The following is a 13,295-nucleotide window of genomic DNA, read 5'->3' as shown; positions in this document are numbered from 1 at the left end:
TCAGTGTATCTGAAGAAGTGTCCATGCACACGAAAGCTCATATCAAGAACAAACTTAGTTGGTCTCTAAGGTGCTACTGGACAATTTTTTTTCTATGGCAGCAATGAGCTCTCGTGAGAATTCCAGCAAGATCTTGCCAGAAGCCTCCACTGTGCGACCCCGGTAAGCGAGGCTTCCGCAGGGGGGACAGGCACCCCCGGGCAGTGGGGTTGCTGCTGTTGCTCTGCCTAAGAATGGTCTGGCTGAGCAAGTTGCAGTGGCGTGTCTCTGACTGAGCCAGGGTTGATGACTTAATGCCAGCTGAGGCAGGAATCATCCAGCTAAGCCATCGTAAGCTGTTCATCCCAGCAGATCTTGCCATAGGATTGCCCCCTAAGAGTCTTGAGAAAGATGCAAGAAGCAGGCAGGTAGTTTTAAGGGGCAGATAAGCAGAAGCAAGTTCAGAAGTGCTTTGGGTAAACTGTCAAGAAAGGCTGCCAGCGGCCTTTTCTTGCCTTATCAGAGCTCGGCACAACTGGGGTGGTTTATGTTTCCTGGAGGAAACCCTGGAGTGAAGCAGGGCAGAGTTGGGGAGAGAATAATAGCTCATTCTGTCCCAGATGCTCTGTGCAGATAACAGTATTTATTACATAAAATACATGCCAAAAGGCAAAAGGTCTCAGTCTGAAAAAGCTTACCTTCCACGGCATTCAGCAAACCTCTTGCCTCTTGACTTTTTCCTTTTCTATACTAGAGTCACAGCTACACTGTTTTTTGAACCGTTGTCTGGCTACACAGTGGATAATACACTTGCTTGAATACACTTGACAGATTACATATGTTTTTATATTGTTCTACATGGGCAATTTAGGGCCAGATTCAGATTGAATTAAAATAAACCTTTGTGTGAGATCCAAGAATGTTTCACAGGCCTTGAAAAGTGTTTCTTTCTTTCTCCGAGGCTTGTGTGGTCTGATAAGTTTCCAGTCACACATTTCCTTTTTATTGAACTGCTGAAAGACTACTCTGCATTTCACAAAAGACACAGGGAATGTGAGATAATGCATTTTATTAGGCCGACTCACATTCAGAATGTAGGATATGGGCTTCCAGGTGTTTCTCAGGTTGTATATTCAAGGAAAGTGGAGTGGGCAGCCTGCTGTTTCTGTGATCCTTATTTTGACGATTCTAAAAAGCATTCTACCTCGCCCCCCAGATATGCTATGTTCTAAGACTCATGATCATCCTTGCACTTCATCCTTCCCCTCTTTCTCTTCCTGCTGCAATTGCTGCTCTCATTTGGAGGATCCCCCCTTTGTACTGTGTACAACAGTGTTTGGATGCTTCTGGTGTTTCTGCTAATTTTCTCATTCTCTGGAGGCCACTGGGTGGGGGTGCTTCTTTTCATCGCCCTTGCTCACACCATTAAATACTTCCTGAGAAGAATGAGAATGGGCAGCAGCAGCACAAGACGTTTCCAGGACTGGTGTGCTTGCTTGCTTTATTTGCTTATTTGTTTAAAGCATTTATACCCAACCCTTCAGCCAAAAAGCTTCCCAGAGTGGCTTGCAAAATTCAGTAGTCAGATCTACTTAAGATCTTAAAGACATAAAGACATTCCCAAGGAAAGGAATAGAAATGCAACTTCTCAGAGCAGCTGGTGGCAACAAGGACATCCCAGCTCCTTGCCCACAGGAGACATGTCCGAGGACTCCCTCAGCAGCAAAGGGGCAGTGGCTATTTTTCATCAACATTTGTTTTTCTCTCTTTAGCCACCAAGGCAATACAACCAGTTCCAGTGATACCAAAGAGGAAAGTGGGGAAGCATTTGTCCCCTGCACCCTCTACAAAGGAGCTCTCACTCGAAAACATCCCCCATAATAAGCCCTATAGAAATAGCTGGATAATATCTGAATCAGGAGAGGCCGTCCAATACTGGTGCCTGGATTCAGTGGTGTTATGGATAATGCAAAATAAGCTGAGCCTGAATATTGGGGAGATAGAAGCTCACTGTGGGTGAATGTCTGAAAAAGTGGCCAGTTGCCTGTCCTGGAAAGCCTTATAACTGGAAGAACTTGGCAATCATTTTTTAATGATTTCTGTGCAGTTGTGCATGCATTTTACTTACCAAACAAAACTAAATTATATTGAATATCTTTTGAATTTCCAAGTAATGTTACAACTTTTAAACAACACTTATTTCTGGAATTTGAAAGTTGAAAAATTCAGCACACCCTACTTAGAGGTAGCACCTAATATTGATTCCGCACATGTAAGAAATCAGTCTTTCAATGTGACAGCACCAAAAGTTTGGAACTCCTTGCCTATTGACATAAGACAGGCATCTTCACTGTACCTTTTCCCCTGGATGGTTAAGTCTTGTCAAAGGCATGCTGGCCACATGACCCAGAAAGCTGTCTGTGAACAAACCTTTTCCATTACCTGCTTAAAACATATACAGTTGACTCTCCAGATACGAATTAAATTTGTTCCGGGGGTCCGTCCACAACACGAAAAGTCCGTAGGCAGAAGCGCCGCTTCTGCACATGTGCAAAGCGTGCGGTGAAACTCAGAATTATGCACTTCTGGGTTTGCGGCATTCGTAACCCAAAAGTTACATATCCAGAGTGGTACATAACTAGAGGGTTCACTGTAGATCCAGACATGTAGATGCAGATGTGTTTAATCTTTTTAGTATATTGTTACTTTTAATTATCTTTTAAATGTATTTGCTACTTATTCGGCTTTTATAAGAAATATTAAAAAAAATCAATAAAGGTCACTTGAGGTTTTATTACAGCCAAATGGTATATAAATTTGGGAGTTTTAAAAAAGAAAAAGAAAAATGGAGACTAGAATGAACAGGACTAAATATTGCCAATGCTCAAAATACCTATTTCATCTCTGAAATATTTTCCTTTTTTGTCATGAATATCCAACCCATTGGGGGTGGGGGAGATGGGTCAGTTGAGGGATTTCCTTTTTATTCTGTTTCCATTTTGTGTTTTGTATTAACTGGAAAAGAAAAATAGTTTTAAAAAATGAATATCCAGTCTCGTCATGAGTTCTGTGAAATTCTAAAGCTGTCAAACTGCATTGTATTTAATCTAATCAACTGTGCACCTCCCTAAAAAAGGCTTATCTGTTCTGATACTGAAATCCCATGGCATGTGAAGGTGTTTGTCAGCTTTTCTATAGCTGCGTCTCCTTTTACTAGAGTTGTTCTCGACCATGATTAAACTACTGAACCTTTCTAAAGGTTATTTACCTGAGTTAGTCAGTAGACTGAAGGCATTCTTGAAAAGGCCTCTGGCTCTCCTACAACTCTGAGGTTATTAACATTGGTTTTCTGTTTTGTCAGGGAACAGCAAACATCTTTCTAGTTGAAAAGTTGAAAGCAGGCTTTTTGGTTAAACTGCCTTTAGCCAAGTTCCTTCCTTGTTTTGCTTTTTCATAAAAGGCAATTTCAGAATTATGTTTCTAGGGAGAATTTATTCTTCCTTTTTGCATATGTGCTACAACCTTCTAAATAAAAATTTGCTCTTGAACAATGCTCAGTTCCTTCAAACATTCAGCCACAAGGTAATTATCATTTTTCTTCCACTAAGTTACTGTTCTGAGATCCTTGCTTCTATTAATGTCCTGTTTGTGTATGCACACACATACACAGAGAGACAAGAGATTACAGGGAAATTTCTGTATCCCAAGTTAGCCCTGGAGCTATTCTCAACTACAGTTTAGAGAAGCAAGCAACAATTACACTGCTAAGTGATTGTCAAGACAGTTCAGTTCCTATTGTGCTGTTATCAGCACTTCTCATTTTTATTTTATGTTATCTATTGAGTTATTGTGTTACTTAAACATGAATACAAAAAGGCTGCTGAATTTAGAACACCTGGAAGCTTTTTAGCAAACGGGGCCCATTCATGCACACAATTTTGGGTGAGAAGGGGCAGCTTTGAGTAACTTGCTTCTCCTTCTTAGACGCCCCCCCACACACCCACCTGAGAATTGTATTTTCATTTATTGTGTCCTATAAAGTAAACTTGTGCTGGATAAAATCTGGCTTTCAGGAAACACAGCTTCCATGTGCTACAAAAATAAGCAAGGCTTATTGTAATGTAAATTGATAGGAACGCAATGTAAGCGCCTCGGATTTTGATTTAGAGGGGAAATGTTCCGCAAAATATAGGCAAAATTCATTGTGTTTGTTTAGATTGCAAACTGGCAAGCACGTTATACAGAACGTACTTTGGAGAGAGCCAAGTTTTTTATTATTGTTGTTATTGTTATTAAGGATAGGGGTTTTAGCAAGAAACAGTTGCCAGTAAGATCATCCAAATATTTAAAGAGTCCTTAATTCATTTTCCCAGGTGACTATGAATCTTTCAGTCATGTTGCAGTAGCTGTCCAGCTGTGTAAACCCTTCTAGTTTTCTATTCAGATATAACAAATGAACAGAAACATACTTATGAACCACCAAAGCAGCAAGAGATAGCTCTGGAGCAGAAACACCTACAGAGATTCTGTACGTTTGTTTTGTTTTTTAAGGAATGAGTTGTTTTCCTCAGAGTAGACCCATTGAGATCTCATAAGTAATTTGGGATGCATTCAGTGCTTGGGATCCCAAGAACTACTCTATCCAAGCTCTAGTACACTTTATATCATTGAGCAGGGGTCAGCAACCTAAGGCCCATGGGCCATAAGCAGCCCACAGGGGTCGTTTAACCGGCCCATGAGCTGCTCCCAAACCAAGCTGCCCACCCAGCCAGTCTCCGCATGCTGTTCTAAACCAGCACTGCACGGGGACTCGCTTCCGTGGCATCATAAATCGTATCTGCGCATGCGCAGACGCCGGAAATCGTGTCTGTGCAGATGCCGGAAATTGCATCTGTGCAGATGCTGGAAATCGCTGCATTTTACATTTTAAATTTTACCTTTGTGTACTTTGCCTGAAAGTTATGTTCATTGTGTCAACCAAACTATACAATACATTCAGAGTTTATCCCTTGCTCCAGCAGACAGAACAAAGTTCTTTGTTTTGTTTTCAAAGGGTGTACTATGGGTTGTGATCTCATTCCACAAAGCATTGTCCCGCTACATGTGCCAGAGTGTTATCAAACTCTGCTTCTCTTAAAGGGGTCAAAGGCAGCACACAACTGTCATGACGGGGGCACTATAACATCCCCCCAAAAAAAACAACAACAACCTGCTATTGTCAAGGGCTCTGTGGTTTGAACCAGCTCATGGACTGGTGCTGGAATAAGGCTGAAAAGCTCTCTGGGAATGGATGCACTCAGACTGCTTCCAGTTTTCATCCCAATTCAGAGTGTCATTTAAAACCCTTAAAGTTGCAAATAGTTTGGGACCAGGATACATTAAGGACTGCCTTGTCTGATTTCCCTTCTCATTTGGGAACACTGGCACTAGAGAGCTATAACAGACTGAGCAGTATTCAGTTACATATTGCGCTAGCGATTTCTCCTCCTCCCTCCATGTGTGCTCTGCGCCATCCCCAAATCTGTTCTGGAAGGTTTTGGGGGGGAACCAAAGCAGATTTAAGGGGAATGCAGCGTGCAGGGGGGAAAGATTTTTCTTGCACTTGTGGAACAATCTGCTTAGCACTACGTTGTGCTTGTATTGTTCCTTTGCTCAATTTATATCGTGTTCCATGAAGCTTTGGCTGGGTAGCAATTCGCTGATCTTCAAAGCCCCCACTTAAAATGATTACATTTAAATAAAAGGTTCTCGCATCACTTCTGGAAGACACCTAGATATTGGCTAGAAGAGGTTTTCATAAAACCTTTTTTTTTTTTTTTTTTTAGTGCATGGAAGGCTTTCCTACTTTCTCAAATGTGATTTCCTCATGTTCTGTGATGGAAATTAAGACCATGACTTACCTCATGCAAGGCTGCGCTGGTTTACAAGGAGTTGGGAAGATTTTTGGAGAGCGCATGAGAGTTGGCCTCTCTCCAGGAGATACGATGGCCAAATAACTACTAAAAGATTGCTTTGTGTTCTCTGAAATGTAAACTCTCTATCAGCCTGAGAATTGCCTACCATTGTCAATGTTTTGGAGTACAATTTCAACATCTCTTCAATCAGAATATGGTGCAGCAAAGTAGTACTCGCTCACAGTGGTTGCTAAAATGAAAACATGATTTGCATCCCTATTCTAAACCTGCCTGAATACTTATTTCCATAGCTTCCCAGTGGATATGCTTAGGATTGCAGCCTCAGTACTGTAAAGATGAAGCATGTGCTTGTAATATAATTGTCCAAGTTATTTTCATCGAGAAATTTTGTCTATGCATTGCTTTGGCAACATCTTTGCAGAGTTTACAACTTTCAGCAACATGTTGGTATCAGTTATGCAGCCCTTTGAAACAGCTGCTCTGCAGTTGAGCTGTTTTGACATGCCACTGCACATGGCTGAATTATGCAAATACTTGCAATATTAAATGACTGAGCAATAAGAAGAATGCACCCAGTGGATAAAGTGGTTTGGTGTGCTTTAAGGGTTTGCGGTAGTGTTATGAGGAGCCCATAACTGAAATATTGGGCATTTATTAAGTAGATGTAACAGTCAGTACAACAAAGTGTGCCTATTTTTACCTTTTGAGCAGAAGAATTTACATCCTACGGTATTATAGAGCTGCTTATAAGTAATTGTGTATGAGGAATGGCATGCTTTCATCCTCCAAGGCTCATTTTCATAATTGTAACCAAAACTGTGAATCAATGTGAATTAAGAAATCTATTGTTAACGTACAGTCTACTGCTACTTGCCTGTTGTTGTCTGACATTAAACTGCAAGCATTCATTTTTTACACCATTGTTGCATGAGTTTCTCCAGGCCTCCTTACATTTCTCTGAAGCCCAAATCATTGTGAAATAGATAAATATTATCTGTCAAGATGAAAAGTGACAAACGGAACCCCAAACTAGAATTTACATGCCCAGATGGTTCTGTTAATTTACTGTTTTCCAACATCTGATAATGAAGAAGACTCATTTTCAGAACTGAAACTGGATGCTTGATTCATTCTTGTGTTTAAAAGTGTTTGGTTTGGTTGGTTGAAGTATGAAGTATGAAAGGGGTAGAATAATCCACCTTCAACAGAGCTCTGCGGTTGTATTCAAACATAACATTTAACCAGGGTTTAGCACTATGTCTACTACATCCCCTCACCTCCCATGCAATGCGGAAGAGAGCTTCAGTAGAGTTTAGTTTCACTATTAGAAAATCCTGGGTTAGCATTATACTAAAACAAACTGGTTTGTTTAGCAAACCAGCTTCATAACCTTTGGTTTGACATTGACTTGTTGCATAAAGGTAAAGGGACCCCTGACCATTAGGTCCACTCGTGACCGACTCTGGGGTTGCGGCGCTCATCTCGCTTTATTGGCCGAGGGAGCCGGCGTACAGCTTCCGGGTCATGTGGCCAGCATGACTAAGCTGCTTCTGGCGAACCAGAGCAGCGCACAGAAACGCCGTTTACCTTCCTGCCAGAGTGGTACCTATTTATCTACTTGCACCTTGACGTGCTTTCGAACTGCTAGGTTGGCAGGAGGACTTGTTGCATAATTTAACATAATTCTCTTAAACCGATATAACTACTTCAACCATAGCACTAAGTTGAAGTGTTTTAACTGTCAAGCTAAACACTGCCTCAGCACAAGCCATGGGGAAGGGAGAGGTGCACACCGATGGGGCGCATTCATGCTCAACCATGTAGTGTGCAAACATGGCCTATGTCTCTCTCTTCATTACTTTACTGAGCATCTCTCCCGATTGGGAGGCAAGTCCAGAGCACTGACTTGTTGAGAGAGGCAAAAAATTGCTTTTCTGTTTCAGAGAGGGAAGCTCGTCTCTTTACAACATTTTTTCCTATATTTACTGTGATCTTTGTAGTGTGCATGTCTTCTCCTGGATGTTCCCACTCCTCTCGCTTTACTGGGAGTAATAAGTGTTTTTTATATCTGCCTTTGTAAGACATGCTCTCTTATCCCAGCCATCTGCCTCTTATTTGTAAGCATGCAGATTGGATTAAGCCAGTGCTCTGCCTTTTCAAAACAAACCTTTAAAAAGAATCGTTTTAAAATAAATGGCAGTTTAAGTGAAAAAGAGCCAGTGGGATGCTTAACTGTGCTCTGTAAATCTTTTTCTGTCACAGCATTTCACAAATGATGAACTCCTATTTATATAAATCTTGTGCCTTTTTTATTTTATTACTTCCTTTATGAAGTGGTTTCAAATAAGTAATCAGACCAGAAAGGGAGATAACCATCCTTATTGTACTGTAATGATTCCATTTCCATGCTTTGGTGAATAGAAAATGGGTGTTCTATAACTAGTAATGGAGGCTGATAGTTTGACTTCTTTTTTGTTAAGGAACTGGCTGTGATGAAACAGATGTTGATTCGTCTTCATGGTAAACCCCAAGGAGATAGTTTGCCCCAGAAACAGAGTCAAAATCTGCATGCAAAAGCCGTAACAAGTCCAGCAGTCAGTTTGCCTTTTGAACACGAGGAAGGAAATGTCTTTGCACCCAAACCAACATTATTTGTAAGTACAGCAACAGTTTTTATTTATTTTCATGGTACAGCAACTTTTATGCTTTTTATTAGATCTTGGTAGATCAGTGTGGTAGATACAATGTTGGAACTATGAGCTCTCAAATAAAAATATGTCTATTTTATTTTCATTAATTAAATCTTTAGTCCACCCTTCCACCAAAGTGTTCAAGGCAGCATACGTGGTCTTCTTACCCATTTTATCCTCACAACAAATTACCGTATTTTTCGCTCTATAGGACGCACTGGACCATAGGACGCACCGGACCATAGGAGGGGGAGAACAGGAAAAAAAACAGAAAAGCAGCTTTGGGCTGCTGCCTGCTATCTGCAAGCCTTCTGAGCCTGGTGGGAACTCCCACCGGGATCCGAAGGCTTGCGGATATCTGCCCGAAGCCCAGGGTGCGCAGTGCTGTGCTCCCCGGGCTTCGGGCTGCAGGCTGTTATCTGCCAGCCTTCGGAGCCCGGCGGGCACTCCCGCCGCGCTCCAAAGGCTTGCGGATAGCTTCCTGAAACCTGGAGAGCAAGAGGGGTTGGTGCGCACTGACCCCTCTCGCTCTCCAGACTTCAGCGAAAGCCTGCATTCGCTCCATAGGACGCACACTCATTTCCCCTTCACTTTTGGAGGGGGGAAAGTGCGTCCTATAGAGCGAAAAATATGGTAAATGTTTAGTCCACCCTTCCACCTAAGTGTTCAAGGCAGCATACGTGGTCTTCTTACCATTTTATCCTCACAGCAACCCTGTGAGGTGGTGACTCAGGATCACCTAGTGACCTTCATGGCTCTGTCAGGATCTGAACCAGGATCCGATATTCTAACCACCATACCAGAATGCTCCTAATAAAGAGAGAAGTGAATACAGTGGTACCTCTGGATGCAAACGGGATCCATTACAGAGCCCTGTTTGCATCCTGACGTGAACACAACCCGCATCTGCGCGGGTCGTGATTCGCCACTTCCGCATATGCGCATGGCATCATTTTGAGCATCTGCGCATGCGCGAGTGGCGAAACCCGGAAGTAACACGTTCTGTTACTTCCGGGTCGCCGCGGAGCACAACCCAAAAACGCTCAACCTGAAGCTACTTCATCCCAAGGGATGACTGTAGTTCCTAAGGGGCAGAGCAATCCAAGCTATCGGACGTCAGCATATGTTACACCAGGGTAAATTATCCTGGGGCAATTTATTCCTGTTCCAAATTCAGGAGCAAGGATACTGCCAACTGAGCTGGTCTGAGTCTCGCAGAGGGAAAACAAGGACCACCGCTTTCCGTTTAAACCTACCCAGACCCTGATATTATCTTCTGAGGTCCTTTTTCGTGTGCCTCCTCCACGACAGGTCCAGAGGGTGGCAACACGGGAACGGGCCTTTTCTGCAGTGGCTCCCCGTCTGTGGAATGCTCTCCCTAGGGAGGTTCAGCTGGCCCCAGGCAAAAACATTCCTCTTTAACCAGGCCTTTGGCTGATGGAGGGTTGCCTTTATTTTTGTTTTATGTATTTTCTGTTTTTTATATGTGATTTTCTGTTACAAACCACACTCAGCTCTACGGGTATAGGGCAGTATACAAATATACCGTAATTAAGAAATTAAGAAAATAATAAGCAAACCTTTAAGATAGAATTAGACTTACACCACCCTATTTGCCAGTGTCACTTCCACTGTGTTGCTAGGTCACATGACTGAACTGAACAGAGATTGGAAGAGGGAAATGTCTCCCCCTGCCATGTTCCTGGAATGTCCCTTTTTCGAGACTTATGCCAGCTGAGCCAGGATGGAGGACTTAGGCAGTGCATCTGTGGCTGAGCCAGAATGAGGGACTCCAGCCAGTGTCGCCACAGCTGAGCCCAGGCTCAGCCAGAGCCCCACCTGTACCCAATTCCACTTACCCTCACAGATCTTGGATTTGGATTGCTCCCATAGCTGCTCAAGACACATATTTAAGTGTCACCATGAATCACACATTTCCTCTAAGTGGCGATTTGGCCCCTCCAGTCTTAAGTCCGACACTAACTTAAAAACTACACAAGCTCTCAATAAGCCGACGCCCACAGAACTTTATGGAAATCCTGGGAAATGGCTTTGCAACAAATGCAAATAGGAGAAAATTACCTCCCAGGTTTGACAGTAAAGGTGATTGAGAAATAATAAATATGCTCAATGGAACAGTGTCTTGGATAAAGAAAAGGTATTCCAAATAATAAACTTCATTATGCTTCTTTGAGGCATACATCCATTTCAGCAATGACTAATCTAAATGGATGCCATGTCACACCACCCTATGTCTTTGTTCCGTGGTTATTCCAAAGATTTGTCTGCAGAACCTTGTACTGTTGTTGTTGTTGTTGTTTGAGAGGAGGGTGCAGGGAGGTCAGGAGAAATCGTATCTGCTAATCACAATCTGAACACAAGATTTCTGTTTGAATTTGGTGCAGCTCTCTTTTGTGTATCTTCTGCAAAAGAAGATACGGTCAGTGGGCCTTAAAGACAGAATGCAAGTGAGATGGTGTTAACCTTATGTAATTGACACTGCTACTTTCAAGTATTATTTTCCAAACATCTCTAATACTAAATTAATTGTCCTTAGTATATCTCCGTATTTTAGCACAGCTGCTGTTTCCCCTAGCACTTCTTTAGCATCTTCATGAGTTGAAAGGTTTTTTTTAACACCTTAATATATAGTATGCCATTATTTTTCACTGAAGAGAGCTATATTTATTCCAGTCACATTGCATACACAAAGTATGGGGCTGGATTAAACTAACTCATTCCACTAGCAGAAGGACTCCTACTAGCACAGTGGGGCTTCCTCCCCATGCATGCCCCCTGCACCTTCTGCAAGTCTACTTTGGAGGGTTGGGAGAACCCCCAGAGCAGTGGGGTCTGGGGAAGATCTTTTTGTTGCGCAAGCAGAAATGCTTGCACTGACAGAACCATCAAATTGTCCAGGCAACAGATCATAGAATCAGAGTTGGAAGGGACCTTGAGGATCATCTAGTCCAACGCCCTGCAATGTGGGAATGTGCAGCTGTCCCTTATGAGGATCAAACCTGCAACCTTGGCATTATCAGCACCATGCTCTAACCAACTGTTGAAATTAGCATCTTGATCAGGGGTCAGCAACCTAGGGCCCATGGATCAGAAGCGGCCTGCAGAGGTTGTTTGACCGGCCCCCGAGCCGCCCCCGAACTGAGCTTCCCACTCGCACATTGGGCTAAACCGGCACGGCACAGTGTGGGGACTTGCTTCCGTGGCCCCGAAAATCACATCTGCGCAGATGCCAAAAACCACGGACGGGTGGGCGATCAGGCCCACTGAGGGATCTCTGCGGGACCGATCCGCCCCAACAAGATAAACCTTGCTGACCCCTGATCTTGATAATGAGGGTACCTCTAGACCGGATAAGAGCAGAAAGACAGCTTCTGAAACAAAGCAAGGTACTTGTTGTTATGGAGGTTTTGACCCATCAGGTTTTTTTATAATATTGGTAACATTCCCAACTGCTGAGTATGTTCATTGATGTGGACTTAACAGTGGTTGGAACACAGATTGCTGCTCCGTGCCCCAATTGAATATTTGGCTTTTAGGTGGACAGCACCTTGATTGATGGTGCCAACCACCTGTAAAATGAGAGTGCAGAAGCACCCTAAAACTGTAAAGGTAGGTTTGAAAATGTAGTGGCAGGCCTTACAGAAGGTCTTAAAGGTGAGGCTGAACACAGAGAACAAGTGTTCATTGATTTGCATAGTTCTTTGGCTCTTTCAGTGCCCAGCACAAACAGACTAGGTTATACAACATGAGCAAATGTATGCAAATGTGTTTCATTTTCATAATGTTCAGAGATTACAGAATTCTGGTTTTCTGGAGGTAGATTTTGAATTGCATACTTGTTTGTTTTGGTGGTTGTGTTTTGTTTGCTTGCCTGATTCATGTTAAATGTGCAGCTCTAATGAAATGATAGCAGTAGGACTGAAACTTGCCAAAATGGTTGCAGGTTAAGTGTTAGGCGAGTGCTCACCACTGCTGCTTTATTATTGCTTCCTTCAACTACACAAATGTGTTTATTTTATTTCACAGACAAACGAAGCTCCACTACAATACTTGAAGAAGGTAAAGCAGAAAAAAGGATCTTAGGTTATTATTTCAAGAAATAAATGTTGATAATTATAATCGTGTTCTAAAAACTTCTTAATTACACACCTCTATTTTCATTCCCTTTATTTCAAATTTAAAGAGAACTTTCTGAATCGCTTTTGTGAATTTCAAAATTCATATACCAGCCCTTGTGCTGAAAGGTTGACTATTAAAGGCATTTGAATTTGTTAATCTGTAACTGGTGTTTCTTTAAGAGTTCATATTTGAAAATAATTTTATGTACTAAGCCATTTTTGTGTTCCTCTGACTTCTAGGAACATGAGAATATCCTTGTAAAAGATCATTTTTAAGCATCCGTCTGTTGGGAAGCAATTATGTTCAGCTGCAAGAAAAGCATTTTCTGTTACTCAGATTTGGATATGTCTGGGATGGCACATGTTTCCAGACAGGCTTTGTGCCTTTGATCACACTGTGGAAAGTAGAAATTCAATCAGTACAGTTTCCCATGGTTTACTTGAGACATAACCTCAACTTGGTGGCCAGGAGGAAATTACAAGTAATTCATGGAATCATGTGCTTCCTCTCATGTTCTCCAATTCATTTATATCCTGGTTTGCTGTTGCCTTCCAACCCAGGATTGGAAACT

The 13,295-nt window shown here is 42.3% G+C and overlaps 1 protein-coding gene across 1 annotated transcript in view; it reads left to right on the top strand.

Annotated features, from left to right (window-relative positions):
* Window positions 1-12,880, top strand: part of PIBF1 (progesterone immunomodulatory binding factor 1) — an 80,781-nt gene extending 67,901 nt beyond the window's left edge. Inside the window, exons 17-18 of the mRNA XM_081003035.1 lie at window positions 8,375-8,548; window positions 12,632-12,880. Coding sequence (XP_080859161.1) covers window positions 8,375-8,548; window positions 12,632-12,688 — 231 coding nt within the window. The 3' untranslated portion in view covers window positions 12,689-12,880. The remainder of the gene's footprint in view (window positions 1-8,374; window positions 8,549-12,631) is intronic.
* The last annotated feature ends 415 nt before the right edge of the window (window positions 12,881-13,295 follow it).

Source organism: Podarcis pityusensis (genome assembly GCF_964106645.2).
Source record: "Podarcis pityusensis genome assembly, chromosome: 4".
Taxonomy (NCBI): domain Eukaryota; kingdom Metazoa; phylum Chordata; class Lepidosauria; order Squamata; family Lacertidae; genus Podarcis; species Podarcis pityusensis.
This window is presented reverse-complemented; position numbering and strand designations above follow the sequence as displayed.